This window comes from Abramis brama, assembly GCF_963993115.1.
Source record: "Abramis brama genome assembly, chromosome: 4".
Taxonomy (NCBI): Eukaryota; Metazoa; Chordata; class Actinopteri; order Cypriniformes; family Leuciscidae; genus Abramis; species Abramis brama.
The window spans coordinates 6,153,939-6,174,447 of NC_139966.1; the positions used below are offsets into that span (position 1 = coordinate 6,153,939).

The following is a 20,509-nucleotide window of genomic DNA, read 5'->3' on the forward strand; positions in this document are numbered from 1 at the left end:
AATTCTGAACAAAAAGTATACATATTTAATAATAAGACACAGTTCTTTGGAACTTTTATTGCACACAAGACTTAAATTATTATCAGCGAGTTATTGTGGCGTTTTAGCCCCAGTCTAAAAGGGCTGTTTTAAGTTTTACACGGCAACAGATACCACTGTGTTTGCCGAGTTTGAAGCCCCCCAAGCTTCCACTCTTTTTCGCCACAAATAGAAAAAAAGCCCCAAAGCTTCATAATGCTTCATCCACCCATCACTACTCGCTAGCTAATGTTTTCTGATTTTACAGTGTTTAAGGGACTATTTTGTCACACAGATGAGTCAGCTAGGGAAGAGGAAGGACAGGTATCACAGCAAGGGACAGCAGGTGGATTAACTGCAGTTAGTGATCTAGGGACTCCAGAAAGTGGCCCAAAAGCAGGTTCATCTCCCACAGTACCCCCTCAGCCAGTTTGGAGCTCAACACAGAGCATTTAACAAGACATGGTTTGAGCAATTTAAATTTTTATCAGTTGCTCTGGGTTTTCAGATTGGAAGAGGGCTTAGGAATCCTTCCGGAAGCATGAAAGAAGTGCCCTCCACATTTCCACCATGACATGCTGGCAGTTTTAAAAGCACAAAAACTCATGGGGATGTAATTGAGCAGCTGAAAACTGCTAGTGCAGCAGAAATCTCAGAGAGGCGCCAGTACCTTCACCGTATTGTGGCAGCAACCACCTTTTTAGGAACACAAGGCAGCCCATTCCGGGGGCATGATGAGCAGGAATCTAGCCAGAATCAAGGCAACTTTATTGAATGTATGAAGCTCATTAAGAGAGTGAATTTTACATAAGATCACATGCAAAAAGTGCTCCAAGTTGGAGAATCACCCATTAAAGTATATTATTGATTTATGAATGATTGTTTAACTGTATAGTAATGCCTAACTAATGATGAATAATGTAAAGTTATTATAAAGTGTTACTAAAAAAGTATAAGTGTAAAACCTACAGTACATCATACAGTTTTGTCAGATAAGCTTACCTGGGTTACCTCACCACATACATTACTTGGGATTTATGTCAAAGACCTAGATAAGTGACTATGATGCATTTAACCAACAATAATTGAAGGAAAAAAATGACAGATAAAATTTTTACACAGCAAACAAGTTTTATTATAAAGCCAAATCACACACAATAATTACTTTTATTTATTTATTAAGACCTTAATAATATTACTTTAATATTAAGATTATTAAACAAACTAATAAAATATTATATAGATAGTAGAAAAAAATAAATTAAACACTGGTCAATCAGGGGCAGGGAAGGGAAAGGGGGAGCAAAAATTCTTTATTTTTTCCCCCGTCTTTTGTATGGCCCTCTTCACCTTCACCTTCTCTGCGACTTTCTTCTGCTTGGCCATTTTTTTAACCTGTTCGGTCTTTATGGGGGAAATGCGACGCGGTCTTAATTTTCGTCTTATTGATGGTGCATACAATACTACCTTTGTCTCTGAGACTGCCATTTTCAAATTAAACTCCCATCCCCTCACGTGGTACGCGTACCACGGGACACACACACACACACACACACACACACACACACACACACACACACACACACACACACACACACACACACACACAATCATGCACAAACACGCAGAAACCTACTACAGAAAAGGACTTTTTACCCATGAAGTCACTCTTAAATGTACTAAATATATCCCTTTTGTGTTAAGATGTTTATAAACCATAGGAAAGCATATATATATATGTCCTATTGTAACATTAATCGAACTGCAAATGCCTATACTAATGCATAATAATGTTTCTTTGCATTGATACAACATCTATATTCTATTTTTGATAGCTGTGTGATCCTTTTGACCTGATGGAGTTGAATTTCGATAACCAATTGCAGTAATTTGTATCATTTGACACATTTCATATGTCTTGAGCAAATCTTCTCAAATTCGATCTCACTCATGACTCATTCGAGTGGGCGTGTCTAACAGGACAGAGGAAAACCTTCCGCTCGAAATGCTCTAAGATGATTCGTCCTTTACGCAAAACGGGGCGGGGACAGGTTTCCCTCAAAAGACGGAACTTCCCCGTTTCTCTCTCTCTTCTCCCTCCTTCGACTCCTCCGAAAACTTTAGAAACCCAAGTCCGGACCGGCTTCGGCCTGCTTCTCTTCTCTTTTATTTCTTCTTCTGAATCCTTCTCGGTAACGTTACGTTCAAGTGAACCTTCAAATCTTCCCGCTACACAACTCCGGAAGAAACCATGACACGCAGCTCAGCTCTAAAAGGGACACACCGATCCCTTTTTCTCAGCTCCACAAAAGAGTGGCTCAAACTGCAAGTATCTGACAAATTTTGAAGCTGAATCTAGGTGTCTCTCAAAAGGGTTATTTCTTTGTAATAAGTTGCCAGGCTCTTCTTCAATTCTCTCTCTCCGATCTCTCTCTCTCTCTCTCTCTCTCACTCTGATCGTTCATTTTGCTTTTACCTTCCCTCGCTCATCCTCACTCTCTCATCCTATCGTAACTCGTTATTCATCTTCTTGTAATGTGTTTTGTCAACAATGTGTGTTGTTTTAATGTTTCTGTATATACAGTATATTCCGTGTATAACTGTAGTATGTATTATTAATTCAATGATTAAAAATACATTATATCCTAGATTGATTCTGTCTATATTCCTCACGTTACGGGTCCCTGAAATATTTTGATCTTAATTAGTTAGTTAATTAGATAGTTAATCTTACGGTCTTTGCTGGACAAACAACTGTTCGATAATTACATTAATTTCCAGTAAAAGATCTCAGGATAACTGATCTGAAGAATGGTATATTGATATATTCAATTTGTCTATTTTTCATCATTTTAATGTAACTGTAATATGCAATATATATGAATCATATTCCTGATTAATTATTAAAATTCCCTGTATATCATTTGAGCTAATGCGTTTACGTTACAACTGTAAAGGTGTAACCAAAACAATTGGGGTTTTCTTTGGAGAGGGGACTGGTCTTGGAAGAGGGGACTGGTCTTCCTCCGCTGAGCCTTCTCTACTCTCTCCTGGTGCGTCACCTTTTGATAGGTCCTCTTCACCCTTCCAAAGAAAATACATGAAGGATTGATCATCATTGTGCCAATAAATACAGTATTATAGACTCAGTATGTTTACAGGATATATATTTACCTGGCTGGTCTCGGGACTCTCAGGAGTGGCTGATGTGTCCCCCGAGGCTTCTTCTGATGCCTTCTTCACCCTCTTCCTAGGTTCGTCCGTTACGCCACGGCGTACTTGCTTTAACCCCGCAGCACTGTTGTCCTTGCCTTCCAAAGCAGCCTCAAAAAGTCATCTGTGTTCAACTGCCTGCTTGGCGGACAGGTTAGTTACATAAAACCTGTCCACCGTCTGGACATCATGCCACATAAATTTCGATATCTTCAGTCTTTCTGACTCAGAATGAGTGAATTTGGCCTAGAAATAGAGAGAAAGAAGGAGAAAACAAAAACAGTTTGAGGATACAACACCTAACTGAATGTCTCTGAAATGATGTCTCTGGGCTGCCAGGTAGGCCCATCGCCTTCCAAGAGCTGCGAAAGTATGTAATCAGCTTTTTACATATGTTTGATGTGGAGGTGAAAAAGAAATATTTTGCAGTGCTGCCACCCGGAAGCCTTCTCCTGATTTTTAGGAATCGCTGCATCCATCCATACTCCTCAGTCGTTACAGCAATCTGTGCAGGTCCGAACATCTGGTTTGTTTTGTGAAACTTTATCTGTTGACACAAAAACAAAAAAAACAGGGCAAATCAGAACAGAGATCAAACAAATTAAGGTCTCCTGGTGAATAAAAAGGAAGTAATACACTCACGTTGATACAGAAAACATTGTCCGATGGGGATTCCTGGGCCTCTTCGAACTCCTTGATTGTCATGTTCTGGAAGACCCCCCCTCTGTGCCCGTAGAGGACTGCCAGGTATGCCGACATGTGGCCATAAAACTCCCACTGAAGGGCTGTGGTGGCCACATCACTTTCCAGGAGGGCTATAAACAACACAGAGCACAATCTCAGTTAAGATGTCAGTTCATGTTGCACATATATCTTCTGCATTTTACAATATGTCAGTACAGTGAGTTAAAATGGGGGGAAAAACTTACTCAGAATATTGGGTATGGCCTGCTTGGCCTGGCTCAGGCACTTCAGGATAGTGCCTTTGCTCAATACCCTATTTGTTTTTCGGTCTTAACCGATGTCCTGTGCATTGCCACTCTCCTCTTCATAGACTTCTTGACCGTCTGCATCTCCCGCTGAAGCCCATTCAGGACAGTTTTGGAAAGCCGACAGGAAGGTGGTGGAGTTTGTGAGATGAAGGTAATAAAATGGGAAACATTCTGAACATAGTAATCGTTGGTGGTTTCCTTCATATGTTCATGACGCAAGGACCTGACCCTCCTGCACACAAACAAACAAATTATAAAAAACAAACAAACTGAATATTTTTTTTTAAACATTATTAAAAGAGGCACATATAATAAGAAAATTACTTACGCATGAATCTTGCTTGTTTCGTTTAAAAACACCAGGGTGCTCAGTTTAGCTTTTCCCTGAGCCATGTAGGTGAGAAACTTTTTTATCCGAAACATTATTGCATTGACGTTGTCTCTGTGTTTTGAAGATGGGTCAGGACCTAGCTGGTTCATTTTGTACTCCTCCATGATGTTTTCTGTGCAGAATAAAGAATAATGAGGAGAGCCAATTGTCAGTCAACACACTATACATGGCCATTGCGCATGCATTACATATGACTCAGTATAAATTCACGTCTCAGTATATTTTGAAGTCTGATATTACATGTAAAATTACTATTTAATAATAAATAATATTTATTAATAATAAATTACTATTAAATTTACTAGCAGAGGTGTGCTGATAATTTAAAGTAAGTCAATGCAACTACATGTATATTACTTCAAGATTTACCAGTTGAGGTCTGCAGGTACAATTTCAAGTAATTCACTGTTATAGCATGTAAAATTACTACTTTGTATTATATTATATTCATCAGGCTCCTCAAAGCTGGGTGGCTGCTGGCTTGTGGAGGGCTCCAAATCGCTAGACGGCTGCACGGTGAACGTATCTGCAGAGGGGTCACCTCCAGACCCGAGTGAAGAGATCAGTCTCCTGGTCGATTTGCTCAAACGGCCCGCACCCCTGGATTCTGACCTCCTCTGTAAACGGCGGTACTTTTGGGTCACGTTGCGCAGGGCATCGGTCATTGTGTCATTGCTTTGATTAAGATTGCTGATTTCCATCTTCAACTTTTCTATTAGAATTTTACAGCCAGGGTTGCTGCATTCTTCCTCCCTCTCCTCTTCAAAAAACATATCAGCTTCCCCCAAGTCCGGTTCTAAATCCAGGGTACTCACCAGTGTCAGCTCCGGGTTAGTTGCCCTAAGTGCTGCAAGCTGTCCAATCACCTTCTTCCTCTTGCACGTCCAGACTGCGGTCTCTTTTTCAGCACTGGACAGCTCAGTATGCATCTTCATGTGCCGGTCTATCCGGGTTGTTGCCTTGCCACAGCCAGCAACTGGGCAAAGGCAACTCTGGATGTTAACCCTCCCGGACTCCAGTGACAGAAGGAGCTTTCTCTCCTCCTTGTTCTGAATCTTGTGGAAAACCACCAGATGCTGGCTCATCCGAGCATACATTCTACTACACAGCGGGCAAGATGACACAGGCATTTTTTAAAATGGGACAAAATCTTGAAGAGACTTGAATAAATCTTTTTCTGATTAAAAAGTGTACAAAATCCTGTAGAGCAAAATCACAATGACGTCTGCTTCAACCGATGCTGAACTCAGTAGTGAGTGCATGAAGGAGGTGCTTGCAGATGCTATGTCAATTAGAATGTAACTTGAAACCACTGTACAGTTACTTCAAAATATACTAGGGGTGTGAATGTAATTTTGAAGTAAGACGCTGTTTAATGCAGTGATTTTCCAAGCATTGCATAGTGACTTAATTCAAAATTACATTCAGATCTCTAGTATATTTTGAAGTAAGTACATGCATGACTTACTTCAAAATTACATTCAGGCATACATTGTCTCCATCTATGTAGTAAGCACACATAATCTTAAATTATTAAGTCCATAAGCAACCTATTAGACTGGGACAGATATGGTGCATATGTACTTATCTGACAGTGAGCAGTCTGTATACTGTTCATTTCAACAATAATGATTCATAATTATTAGCTGTAATGCACATCAGTGTGTTTATATTGCAATTACTGTGTGGTTTGGATTAGGTCTTACCCAATAAAAGCATATAAATGTAATGATTAAACTTGACAACTTTTGCAACTTTTTTTTCATGACAACAAATTTTATTATGAATTAGAAGAAAATACAACTGTACAAAACTATTTACAATCAACATAAAGATGAAAAAACTTAAACAAGTAAAGAATAAATTATTAAATGAGTAATTAAAAAAAAGTAAAAAAAAAAAAAAAAACACTATTTGGAATGGCCTATTCGTCCAGCCATTCAAAGGCCAGGGCCTCTCCTTTGAAGGAATGTCTCCTGACTCAATCATATTTGATTTGAGTCCCCACACTAATGTCCCTGTTAGCCTTGAACAGGATGACATCCTGGTCCTGCCCATGTACATTCATTTTGCAGTGGAATGGCTTGAGGTTAGGGTTCTTCCGAGAATGGTTGATCATTCTTCCAAAAGTTTTTGTGTGAGGGTGGCACAAGCAGGGGGAGGTCTGTGCATCTATGCATAGTTCTTTTCCATCGGATTAAAAAAAAAAAACACATCCAGGCTCATTGTGCTGGCTCTCCACATTGGCCCTCCCTTCCGCAGTTGTGACTACCTTGCCATGGTAGTCACAAAGGATATCGTCTTTGGCAAAGTGTCGGGTTGCGACGACCCCTATAATAAAGAGAACATTACATTTTTTTGTTAGTTATTGTTTTTTTCTACCCTGACAAGAAAAATGAAATGTTTTCTTACCTAGACCTTCCGGTGCGCCAAAATCCTTTATGGCCAGCCCCGTCCAGGTCTGCTCGGAGACACAGCGAATGACAAAATAGTCACTTTCCAGAACTTTATTTGGGGCTGGTTTCCATAGGCGCACGATGTCCTCCGGCAGTTCAACTTCCAACCCTCCTGGGCAATTAATCGTGCCACCTTTGCTGCGGACGGCTTGCGGAGTTTGTAGTATGCTGAAATACAGAATCAAAATAAATTTACTTGTGTTTTACTTGTCACTGTAAATAAATGGCCTAGTTTGTGTTGAGTCAATGCGTGTCAATGCTGTATTGATGGATTCAGAGACTTACACAGCAGATCTTTCTCGCGCTGGGCGTACTGGGTGGCCCTCCACTTGTCGTAGAAGATCCGGTCTTCTGGGAAACCGGACTCCATCCTTTTCTTTTTGAATGGTGGCACACCCTCCAGCGACACCGGAAATCTGTCTACGAACGCCAGAAAGTCTCTCCGCGGTCCTCCAGCTGCACCACGTGTATCCAATGATGTCTCGTCCACAGACCTGCTGTGTAAGTGAGGAATACAAGGTTTATAATATGCACAAAAAATATGAATGAAAACTTGCTAATCTGCTCTGAAAAATATGTGCTGTGATGAGTTATGTCTTGTTTGGATGAAGAGACATACCTGGCCAATGATTCCAGCAGCAGAGCTGCGTCCGAGACATCCTGGAGCTGGAAAACACCAGCGCTGAGACCCATGTAGTGAAGAAGGGCCCCCTTTTCTTCAGCTGGGAGGTTCTTGGCAGCTGTTTCCACAGCCCTCCTCACACACTGGGATCTTATACCTGCAGAAAGAAAATGAAAAAGGAAATGTTAATTGTGGTGTGACTGACAAAATGTGGATCCATTAACACACATGCACATGAATCTGTGTATGTACTTCCAATTCATAGAGGTGGTTCATGTCCCGTGATACACTGTGAACTGCGTTGCCGTCAGAGGAAACAAAAAACTGTTGGTTTCTTTCTGAGGCTGCAGGTTCTCAGGCCTGATCTTTACAAAGCTCCAAGAACTACAAAAAAAAGACAAACAAGTTATTAAATGTAAAATAATGGTGGTAAGAAATCTACTGTTTGCATCAAATTAAAACTTACAGCTTCCTCCTCTTTGCTCAGAGCTATTCGCATACTTGAGGCTCTATCCCCCCGTACACCCACCACAACCCTGTCTCCCAGCTCTTTCCTGTTTACCCACTCTTCGTCCTGGAAAACATTGAAAATGTTGTAGTTACTAATGCATACCTGTGCAAATATTACAGTATATCACAACTATATACTCATTAAAATATATGAATTAACTGTCAATGCTTCCATAGCTTGTGGATACTGGATGTGTTTGAAGACTGGATGTGTTTGAAGACCAAGAGGGCTTCACAGAAATACCGATACAAGGTCTTGTCCGTCCGTAGGCCCTCCTTGTCCATGTTCAGGTCCCTCTGGATCCTGAGGACGTCAGACTTTGCCAGCGTTATATTCTTCTGGCAATCTTCAATCCCAGGAGCCAGCTGAACTCTGTTTGGATTAAATATAACAAATGAGACTTTTGAAGAATAAAACCCAAGTTGTGAAAGATTCTTCAATGTAGAACAATAAAATATATCCTTTATTATCATGTAATAAACATGTAATAAGTACACGGATTACTGCACTTATTCTGGAGGATCATCAGCAGCAGCAGCAGAAGCAGGGCGAGCTTCTTCATCTTCAACTTCCTGGGGCTGTTTTTTAACAAAGAAGCCACGCCGAAGAAGCTCCATTAACATGGCCATGCGAGAGCGTTGGTCAGGCAAGATCACACAGAGCTGGTTGTAGTCCCAGCATCTGTTGTGGCGGACCCACTCCCTGTGTGAAACCTTGGCTTTTTTGAGCTCGGCTTCTCTTTGTTCGGGCGTGCTATTTTTCATGCACACCCGGTTCAGGTGAGCAGAAAGGCTGTCCTGCGGCTTGTGGCACAGCAGACAGTACAGCACATGGCGATCAGCAGACCTTTAATGGAAAATTAAACGATATAAAATAAATTATACAAACAAAGATCTGAAAGAATGAGAAATTCTTTAAAAAAAATGATTTAAAATAACCTAACTATCAGGCTTGTTCACAATTCAGAATTGAATTGAGAATGACTCCTTAATTACAATTCAATTCTTGAATTTGAATTGATGTCAAAAACAGGATCTAGAATTACAATTCGAATTTGAATTAAAGGAAGCAGAATTGCAATTCAATAAAAATTCGAAGAAATTCATATACATATTTTAAGTGAAGTGAACAAAGAACAAATTTTATTTTAAGTTCACAGAACAAATAATTAAGTTTGATTTATTGTAATTGTAATTTTGTGGAACATGACGGAATATGACTCCATTTCCCATAATGCTTTACTTTAACCAAGTATTTAAAATGGTTGCTAAACAATTTGAGGTGGACATTTGTCTATAAGCACAATTTGATGGGCAACACTGGACTTTTTAAGTTTCAGAAGTCCCTTACAACTTCACTCTGCACCTGTTGAGAGAATCTTTAGTGTTGCAGGAAAGACATTCACACCACCAGAACTGTGCAGACTCAATGAAAAAACATTTGAGGAGCTATTGAGAAATAGATGCAACAGTGTTGCTCAGTAATTTTTTGCATTGGAATAAATGATAACTGCATTTACAACAACTTTGTGTTTGTGTGATTACTTTGAAATGAAAATCACATTGGAAACAAACTAATTAAACAACACCGAGGGGGTATTTATTTCAAGAATTTTATCAATATCTATTTTAGATCAAAATGTATGCAAGGTTGAGGAGTAAATATTTACGTGAAATGAAATTTCTGTTATTAAATTACAAAATTAATGTAATTGTATTTAGTTGTATTACTGAGGTAAAATGTTTAATTCAATGAGTTACTAATCAACTTAAATGAAATTGCTTTGCATTGATAAAGTTATCCAAATAAAGTAATCCAAACCACATTTATAATGGGTAGCTAATAACAGTAAGCAATAGGAAGGTTACTTTGGAAATGTTATTGCTAACACTGAATGCATGTGAGACTCAACACATTCTTCCTGTTGTGTGACTGTGTGGAATTTCTTTGAATTGCCATGAATTTAATTCCACTTCCTGTCATTCCAATTCAATTCTGACCAGCGGTCAGCAGAAGACGCACGGCAAGAGCGTGCAAGTGGTTTTCTAGAATACTCAGTTCTCCAGTTATTTCAGTGTTGTATTTAAGTCAAGGTAAGCCTATCTTCGATTCTCTGCTTATTTTGTATTTTTAACTTCGCATAATTCTGTATTTTATTTAGACGCGGTGCTACATTAAGAAACAGCCACGTGTGAAAATTATTCACAGGGGTTCCCCAGGGTTCAGTTCTTGGTTCCCGTCCTCTTCTCCATCTACACTACATCACTGGGACACATCATACAGGCACATGGTTTCTCCTACCACTGCTATGCTGATGAAACACAGCTCTTCCTCTCATTTCAACCAGATGATCCCACAGTAGCTGCACGGATCTCAAGCTGTCTGGAGGATATCTCGACGTGGATGAAGGAACATCACCTGCAGCTCAACTTGGCAAAGACTGAGCTTCTCGTCCTCCCTGCCAATTCGTCTCTACAGCACGACTTCACTATCCAGCTAGACTCATCATCAATCACCCCATCAAGGTCGGTCAGAAATCTTGGAGTAACGTTTGATGACCAGCTGACCTTCACAGATCACATCTCAAAGACAGCGCGATCATGCAGGTTTGCACTGCACAACATCAGGAAGATCAGGCCTTTCCTAACTGAGCATGCAACACAACTTCTCGTCCAGGCCCTGGTCATTTCTAGGCTTGACTACTGCAATGCTCTTCTGGCCGGACTTCCAGCATGTGCAACCAAACCTCTACAGATGATCCAGAACACTGCAGCTCGTCTGGTCTTCAACGAGCCCAAGAGGGCACACGTCACTCCTCTGTTCAGCTCACTGCACTGGCTACCTCTCGCTGCTCGCATCAAGTTCAAGGCATTGACGCTTGCTTACAGATCTGTCACAGGCTCAGCTCCATCCTACTTTCACTCACTCCTACGAGTCTACATCCCTACCAGAAGCCTACGCTCGGTCAACGAGCGACGCCTCATGGTTCCATCACAGAGAGCCACAAAATCACTTTCCAGAACATTCTCATTCACAGTTCCATGCTGGTGGAACGCTCTCCCCTCCCTCATCCGGAATGCAGAATCCCTGACAACATTCAAAAGACAGCTGAAAACCCATCTCTTCCGGGAGCACTTAACCGCATGAAAAAAAAAAAAAAAAAAAAAAAAAAAACCCTTTCCCTTTAAAACCTCACTTATCAGGCTTATGCTACTCTGAATAATGCCTGAACTTCATATTTTGAGCACTTCTTGCCTTGTTGTTGTTTTTGCCTCCTTATGATGACTCGCTTAATTCCCAGATAGCACACGTACGTCGGGCCGACGTTGGCCCAACATCGAGCGTCGGCCTTCCTCCCTATAACATCGCAAAGGCGTCGGCCTGGTGTAGACAGATCTCTTGTCAGTCGTGCTCTATTTCCCAGCTCCGTTACGTCGGCTTTAGGTCGGCCCACTATACTGGAGGCCGATGTCGCGTTGTGCGCGTGAACTTTCAAGTCCCTTTCAAACACTGGAGCGGCCGCGGCGCAGAGTTGCCATGGAAACGCCGCGGGACCACTGCGACTGGTAAGCAGGAAATCTCCCTCTCTCTCGCTGTTGTTTTCACTGCTTTCAGGTGATATTAATCTCTAATATCACACGGATAATACACACAACTGTTCTTGACACTTCTCTTACTTGTAATTGATACGCTTATGTTGAATAATTACTTTTATAGACATGGTTTTGTGTCTTCGGAAAAAGTCCGTTAGCATCTCAACCGTTTTCAGAAGAGGTAAGTTAGCAGCTACGTTAAGTTAAGCTAAGTTAAGCTAAGTTAATGTTAACTCGGTTGAGCTTTTGTTTATGGAAGTTTGGGCTTTTAATCGCCTATTATGTGTATATGAGAGGTTTTTGTAAAGGTTTTACCTGGAAGTGAGCTAATTTATTTTACACAAACGTAAACATAAACGTATAGGCCTAATCGGTGACGTCACTTACATGGAGTGAGGAAATTGGTTGAAACTAGCTCAATGGTAAACAAATATTGATAAAAAAAAATGTTCTGTGATTTCAGCAGCAACAAAATAACCCATAACAGAGGGAATTAAAGCTCCACGACTTCAACATTTCTGAAGAAAGCTGCTGCCGGAGAAGTAGGAAATACAGGTAGGAAATCCAAAACTAAAGAATTAATTATTGATTTTAGGAAACAGAGCCCCCCCTTTTCCCCTCACTATCATTGATGGCCAACCTATTGAGATACAAGAATACAAGTACCTTGGCGCAATAATTGATAGTAAGCTATGTTTTGAATCACACACTGATGCTGTTTGTGCCAAAGCCCAGCAGCGAATGTATTTTTACCGTAGACAGGAATTTTAACATTGACCCCACTTTGATGAGAATGTTATATTCTTGTTTTATTGAGTCTGTTTTAACCTTCTGTTTTATCTGCTGGTTTGGTTCCTTGTCTACAAAAAAACAAAAAATCGATTAGAGAGTATTGTTAGGACGTGTAGCAAGATTGCAGGCAATCTTTCCCCCTCTCTCACACATTTACTCCAACAGAGTGGCAAAGAGGGCAGCTGACCCTAGTCATCCTTTGTCCTGCCAGTTCAGGCTACTTCCCTCAGGCCATAGGTACTCCATGCCCAGATGCAGGTCAAATAGATTCAGAAACTCATCTCAGAAAAGCATTTCACTTCTGCTGTAGCTTATACATAATATAGCTTAATATAATATAATATAATATAATATAATATAATATAATATATAATAATATAGCTTAGCTATAGCTTCTTACTTGTAATAAACCTGGCATTATATAATAATATTGTTGGCTCTGTGACAAATGGTTTGTTGTGTTTCTAGATCCTTCAATGTTGATGCCCTGGCCTCCACCGTAGCAGAGTTGGGCGGATCATCATCTCGGATCATCATCTCTAAGGCGCTATGAACCATATGATTAGTAAGTAAAACTTCAAACATACACTAATGTCAAACATACACTAATTGTGTTGGTAAAAAAATTATGTTTTGAAAGAAGTCTCTTATGTTCACCAAGACAGCATTCAAAACAATAATATTGTGAAATAATATAACAAATTTTAAATAACTGTTTTCTATGTGAATATATTGTAAAATGTAATTAATTCCTGTGATCAAAACTGAATTTTCAGCATCACAGCTTCATATGATCCTAATATATCTAATATGATGATTTGACGCTCAAGAAACATTTATGATTATTACCGGCTTTCATTTTCTCAAAGGCGTAGCAGGATACCCAGGGCTTGGTTTACACCTATCACAATTTCTAGCCACTGGGGGACCATAGGCAGGCTAGGGGAACTCATATTAATGTTAAAAAACCTCATAAAGTGGTTTTCTACCAGTTTTCTATGTGAGGAAAACGCTTAACTGTACATAGTAGTCTATTTTTAATTATTATGGTTTTACAGAATTATCATTTATTTATTTTAATATCACTGTCTATGCGTTAAGTCACGTTCTGCGAGTGCAAATCTCTAAATTCAACTTTGGACTTGTATTTTACAGGGGACAAGTTCTCAAATTCACATCTTTATGCTCTCGAGTTTTGCTACTTTTTTACTTTCATAAATAACCTTCCTGATAATGTTCGGGGCTCAGACACACTCTCCCAATTTAAATCTAGACTAAAGACACAACTCTTTAGCCAAGCATTCAATTAACACATCTCATAATCTTGTTTTACAGTTAATATCTCTCTTCAATGCTCCACCTCCAAAACTCACCAGATTGCCCAGCATCCGCATCACATTATTGGTGTAAATAACAAATTTATGTTATTGCATGACCTGCTCAATAAAAGCGCAACACTAAGAACGTTTCAGGAAACACGTTATTAATTATGATAATGGCTGGATTTCCCGAAACCTCATAACGCTACGTCGTTCCTAAGTTATACCTTAAGCTGTACCTTATCGTTAATACGTGTTTCCCGAAACGTTCTTAGTTAATTGTACCTTCTGTAAGTCATACGTTCGGATATTTCCCCACCAGGTAGTCAAAGTGTGACAACACCGGTAATACCATAATAGAAGTGACGCGCATGCGATGCGGCGTGCTTGTTTTTCCAGGCGCACATATGCCACAGCGAGATGAAAACATCTCAACTTTTCATCTCAACATCTCTTTTTTGTAAAAAAAAATACTCAATTGAATCATTAATTTAAACACTTTTAAAACCAATTAATTCAGTGTCTCATTCATAAACACCTGGGCTGGGTTTCCCGATAACGTTGTCTCTTAGCGTGCTACGAAGACTCTTAAAGGGATAGTTCACTTTGAAATTAAATTTTGGTATGTTTTAGCTTACCTGAAGGGCATCCAAGATGTAGGTGTCTTTTTTTCCGCAGTAGTTTTAATTTTGATATTTTTAGGTCCAACCGTTCTTGTCTGTCAGTCATTTCATGCAGGTTTATGGATCCTTTCTCAAAGAGCATGCACAAAGTCCAAATTAAAACAATTCCCCATCATAAGTACACTTTGATGGCCTAAGACACGAAACGAGCGGTTTGTGTGGGAAAACGAACAGTATTTATATTGTTGTTACCTCTTGAACAAAGCCGCGTCCAACTGATCTGACGGCGCGGGCGGGTATAGATATATACACTGATGTCGCCTTGGCTACGGTTTCGTTCCAATGAACTGCAATAGCGAAGGCGACATCTAGTGTATAGATACCGCTCGTTTCGTGTCTTAGGCCATCAGAGTGTACTTACGATGGGGAATTGTTTCATTTGGACGATGGGGAATTGTTTCATTTGGACGATGGGGAATTGTTTTAATTTGGACTCTGTGCATGCTCTTTGAGAAAGGATCCATAAACCTGCATGAAATGACTGACAGACAAGAACGGTTGGACCTAAAAATATCAAAATTAAAACTACTGCGGAAAAAAAGACACCTACATCTTGGATGCCCTTCAGGTAAGCTAAAACATACCAAAATTTAATTTCAAAGTGAACTATCCCTTTAAGGTATAACTTAACTAAAGGTATAACATTTATAGGCGTGTTCCCCGAACCATACCTTAGAAAGCTGCTAAAGATATTCTTTCTTACGTGTGACGTTACCCAGTGCTGCCCGTGGCGATGCTGCTGAATCTGCTGATATCGATGGCTCGAGAATCAATTATTCACTCGTGCAGGGGCTGCTTCACTGCGTTATGTGAGAAAGAGGTGTTCTTTATAAAAGAAATGAAGAAATGTACGCGGGTTGGGTGAGAAAAAACACTGACATTATGGATTCGGATGGCAATAAAATCACAGACTTACCCCTGTAAATGTTTAAAATACCATACGAACCCATGAGAAACAGTTAGCATCTACTTACAACTTAACTGAAAGTATGCTTTCACTGGCCTTTGAAAGCACTCCGCGGACGGCGCCGTCTTTTAGAACAACTATTCGCTGTATCGCTGCCATAGTTTGAGCAAACTACCCACCACAATCATTCCCTTTAAATAAACTATTAAACGGTTTGCCAGCTGATGTACCTTTGATTGTTAGATTTTTAATTATATTATCCAGTGTAATGACAATTCTTAGCTTTATTCCTAACTGCTTTTTCTCAATATTTTTCACTCTGTTACAGGTTGCCAGGAAGAATCCTTCTCTACATTGTTGCTGAGGAACCCTTTTGATCCCTTTTCTCCTGGAGTTCTTTCTGGTGTCATTAAAATGTCTTAACTTGAATTGTGTCTGTTCATTATACTAGAGACAGTTATTGATATTTTTCAATGTCAGTAGAGCCTACTTTTTTCATATTGGATAGTCAAGTAACTCCAGGGCTGTATATATGTTCATAGACATTGAGGGGGACAAGTCCTACACTGCAAAAAAATGCTTTTCTTACTTAGTATTTTTGTGTTGTTTCCAGTCCAAATATCAAAAAATTCTTAAATCAAGAAGCATTTACTAGAGAAGTAAAATGACATAAGAAATTCTATTTTGTTTTCAGATAAACAGAAAGTAATTTAAGTAATTTTTGCTTAAAACAATCTAAATTATTTGCCAGTGGGGTATGAAAAATAATCTTTATTCTATTGGAAAACAAGATTATTTTTCTTACCCCACTGGCAAATAATTTAGCTTTAGAAACAACACAAAAATACTAAGTAAGAAAAACATTTTTTGCAGTGTATAATTATACGTCAATAATAACAATAGTATGCCAATAGTTAGAAATGGCCAAACTGGAAATTCAATATTGGAAATTCTTGCTCTGCTCTGTTTGTAGGATGGCAAAAAGGTTTAAAAGTTACATTTTAGGCTGGTCTACCTTACAGCGACCATCCAAATAGATAGCCAATCAAATCATAGAAGGCGGTGTTTACTGTTCACAGAAGCAGAGCATGTATTCCAGCAGTTTAACGTTGAAAGAGTGCGAGGTAAGATGGAAGTGTAAAACTACTCCACTTTTTTTCTTGAATATGGCCATTAAGAGGGATGAAAGTTGCATGTGTTCAGTATCAAAGCTATTTTATCAATTTAAGTCTCGGGGCAATGTTGACTACAGTTTATGTGCTGCTGAGTGAGTGTTGCAGCGCGATCTCCGCTCTGTGTGTGTGTGTGTGTGTGCGTGTGCGTGCATGCGTGTGTTCGTAAGTGCGTGCGTCAATGAAAGCAGCGCATGGTGTCTAATGTAAGGAGTAGCCCGAAAGGTCCGACCTATATAAATAAAGGTCCTATAAAACCCATGCAGAGCTGCCAAAAGATTTACAGCTTTGCATCGTTCAAACATCGGCCGGAGATCATTTGCGATCAAAGGCCGACGTCGAGGCGACATATTGCCGATGAGCAAACGATCTCTGAGCGACATCGTGCCGATGGAACTTTGTGCATCGGGCCAACGTCGGCCCGACGTACGTGTGCTATCTGGGTTTAGTCCTAATTTGTAAGTCGCTTTGGATAAAAGCGTCTGCTAAATGACTAAATGTAAAAATGTAAATGTAAATTCAATTCAAAGTCCTGTGGGGCGGAGTAAATTCAATTAAAATTCCAATTCATGAATTGAATGGAGGCCAATTCTGAAATTCTGAATTTTGCACAAGCCTGCTAGATTCATGCTGAGCAGAAGAGGACTGAACAGGAGGAGTATCATAGCAGGACGCAGTGTTCACAATCAAAGAATAGAAAGGCTTTGGGGTGAACTTAACCGTGTAGTGTCATACCATTTCTCAGAATTGTTCAGTTTCATGGAAAATCTATTTATTCTGAATTGTACCTGTTTGTCTTACATTATGTTTACCTGCCACGAATCCAAAGAGCAGTGAGGGAATTCACAAACCAGTGGAATAACCACGCTTTATCTACAGAAAGACACATGACGCCTTTGCAATTGTGGCACAGAGGAGTGATTTGTCGTGTTGGACGGAATAACATGGCAGTAAAAAGTGTATTTGACACAAATGACTCTTCAATTAATGTTGATACTGGACCCTTGGCAGAAGGTGTGCTCAGCAACCAAGTTTCAATTCCTGAAACCACTTTTCATGTAAACACTACCCTCAATGAAATCCACCAGACGTTTGATCCTTTACAAGATGATGGTAATCACGGAATTGACATTTTCTTGGCTCTTGTAAATTTTCTTGAAACGAGAGTAATTGTAAATTTGTTTTTGCAAGTACCTTAAACAAAGTCAAGTGTTATCTCTTTTATGTTCTGTGTTGAATAGTGATAATTGAACTGAAAATATTCAAAACACACAAGGAAAATGTCATGTTCATTATGTTCATTAACTGAATTGCTTATTTTACCATACAATAAAGATGTCAAGAGCCTCAGAACATGTAACATTTATTTTAACAAAACATAAAAAATTGTGCATCTTCACTTACAAAGTTGCAGGTGCATAGTAGTGCAAATTTAAGTTGTGCTTTTTGTCTTAAAGTGTTTAGTCAAATAATTGCACTGTCTAACAAGGTATAACTTAACACAAATGTCCTTTACCTGGAGTAAACGGTACACTTTTCAACAAAACAAGCAAAAGAAACTAATGCTTTCAAGGCAAGCTTCTATTCCATTCCAAAACCTTGAGTGTTTTGGATTCCAAAGTCCATGTCGTTTTTGAAATTCTCGTAACTTTTGTGGATGGGAAGTCGAAGGCAGTTGATGCAGGTGTTGGCCACTGGATATTTTCCTTCATTGTGAAGGAATTCCACAGACGGCTGAGGAGAAAAACCAATGGGTGGCACCACATTTGATCCTGTTGCAAATGTTAAAATGTCCTCCAGCTTTGTTGGCCCTTCCTCCTCTGATGGAAATGTAGCACAGAAAACATTAAACATGCTGACAAGTTTAATAACTAATACTGTATGCAGTGGCTTACACTAAACACTTATCAACAAGACAAGCATAAAATGGATTTCCAGTAGCTCAACTGGGGATTCCATTTCACAATGCCTATATTATAGGTTTGATTCCTAGGGAACAAACATAAAAAAAATAAATAAAAAAAAACACCTATCCCCCCCTCTGACCATGCATCAATTTTTAAACAAAGCTTCAGGCACCAATTTCTGTTTTTGGAACATTCTACTTCCTGCTTTGCTACTGTTCGGACGCTTTTGCCTACTGCTCCGCACTTTGCTCTATCGCTTTCGTTATTATTACATTTTATCACCTAATTTTAACTTCAGTGAATCAGCACAGTGCTCAGAACGCTTGGATTACTATAAAAAAGCAGAATTAGTTTCATTCCTTCAGAATTCACTGAAGCTTACATTCCGAGGAAGAGAAAACTGAACTGCTTACATTCCGGCGGAAGAGAAAACATTCACAAGGATAAGAGAAAATGCGTCCTTTTGATTCTACTTGCTGTACTAACTGCCAAAAACTTTTACAAAGGATTACAGTTCTTGAAACAAAGCTAATGGTAGGATCAAACCAGACGGAACCCACAACAGAGTTTCATCAAGGACAAATACAGCGCACAGCCGGTGAGTGTCATGAATTTAATGCTCCTCAACAGAACATACCTAGTGCAGAGAAACAAGCCGATCGACCTACAAACCGTTGGTTCAAAGAGGGGGCAAAACCCAAAAATAGAGACATTAGACTCTCTCAGGCAAAAATAGTTTCATCTACACCATACACAGCTACAAGGATTACAAACACTGGTCGTCTTCCACAACCTATTCATCTTAAGAACAGATTTGAAGTATTATTGAATGAGGAATGCTCAAATTTGTTAAATGTGGATGAACACAGACAGCCAGGAGCTCACTCTGATACCAACAGGCGCTCAAGGTCAAGCAGACAGCGGCACTCAGCTCAGAGCGCAGCCGAGGTCAAAACATTGATAGTTGGGGACTCTACGATCAGAGATATCAGCTCGAAAGATACAACTACATGCTGCCTTCCACAAGCAACAACCTCTGACGTAAACAGAGAAATTCAAAACATTTTGATGAAACATAAGACAGCAAATCGACTCATCATACATGTGGGGAAGAATGATATCCATAAAGAGCAGTCAGAACAGCTTAAGAAGGATTTCAATGAACTTTTTGAAACACTCAAAAGACTGAAAGTACAAACATTCATCAGTGGACCACTTCCAGCTAGAGGAAGTAACAGGTTCTCACGGTTGCTTGGGCTTAATTCATGGCTGCAAAAAACCTGTAATATAAAAGGAGTGAACTTCATAGACAACTTTAATCTTTTCTGGAATCAGAGGCCACTGTTTCAACAAAATGGCCATCTTCCAAACAAACTGGGTTCAAGAGTGCTAAAGGACAATATCCTTTTCTCCCTTCATCATCCTTCTGCCAATCCAATCAACCAGAATGGCACACAATCACCTGGACGCAGTTTGAATGACCACAGGACTTCACTTCAGGACTTGAATGGACATGCGGCTGACACATCTCACAAAGACAATGATAACACCATGCAGCCAAAACAACTTCTGCTCACGGACACAACTTCAGCTGAGCCTTGCCCACAGAGCTCACCAGAGTCAGACTGTGACATATTAGAAATGTCACAAGATTCAGCTCCCAAGGACAGCATATTACAGCCTCGAATAACAACAGATTCAGCACCCAAGAATGACCAGGGAAGCCAGGACAGCATATTACAGCCTCCAATAACAACAGATTCAGCACCCAAGAATGACCAGGGAAGCCAGGACAGCATATTACAGCCTCCAATAACAACAGATTCAGCACCCAAGAATGACCAGGGAAGCCAGGACAGCATATTACAGCCTCCAATAACAACAGATTCAGCACCCAAGAATGACCAGGGAAGCCAGGATAACATATTACAGC

The 20,509-nt window shown here is 39.8% G+C and overlaps 1 protein-coding gene and 2 long non-coding RNA genes across 4 annotated transcripts in view; 2 read left to right on the forward strand and 1 right to left on the reverse strand.

Moving 5' to 3' along the window:
• LOC311081627 overlaps nt 1–20,509 on the forward strand; it is a 525,325-nt gene that overhangs the window by 124,894 nt on the left and 379,922 nt on the right. The window lies entirely within an intron of this gene.
• LOC311081507 (uncharacterized protein) lies at nt 6,624–7,817 on the reverse strand. The gene is made up of 4 exons (XM_084112057.1): nt 7,690–7,817; nt 7,356–7,567; nt 7,027–7,238; nt 6,624–6,945 (listed from the first exon to the last, which is right to left on the reverse strand). Exons 1-3 carry the CDS (start codon nt 7,761–7,763, stop codon nt 7,054–7,056), a joined length of 471 nt encoding a protein of 156 aa, XP_083968183.1. The 5' UTR covers nt 7,764–7,817; the 3' UTR covers nt 6,624–6,945; nt 7,027–7,053.
• On the forward strand, nt 11,630–13,915 carry LOC311081354. Of its 2 annotated transcripts, none has more exons than XR_014605874.1 (3): nt 11,630–11,769; nt 12,260–12,351; nt 13,057–13,915. It is a non-coding gene; the product is annotated as an uncharacterized lncRNA (long non-coding RNA). The 2 variants fall into 2 exon arrangements; XR_014605875.1 differs by having other exon boundaries at nt 11,645–11,977.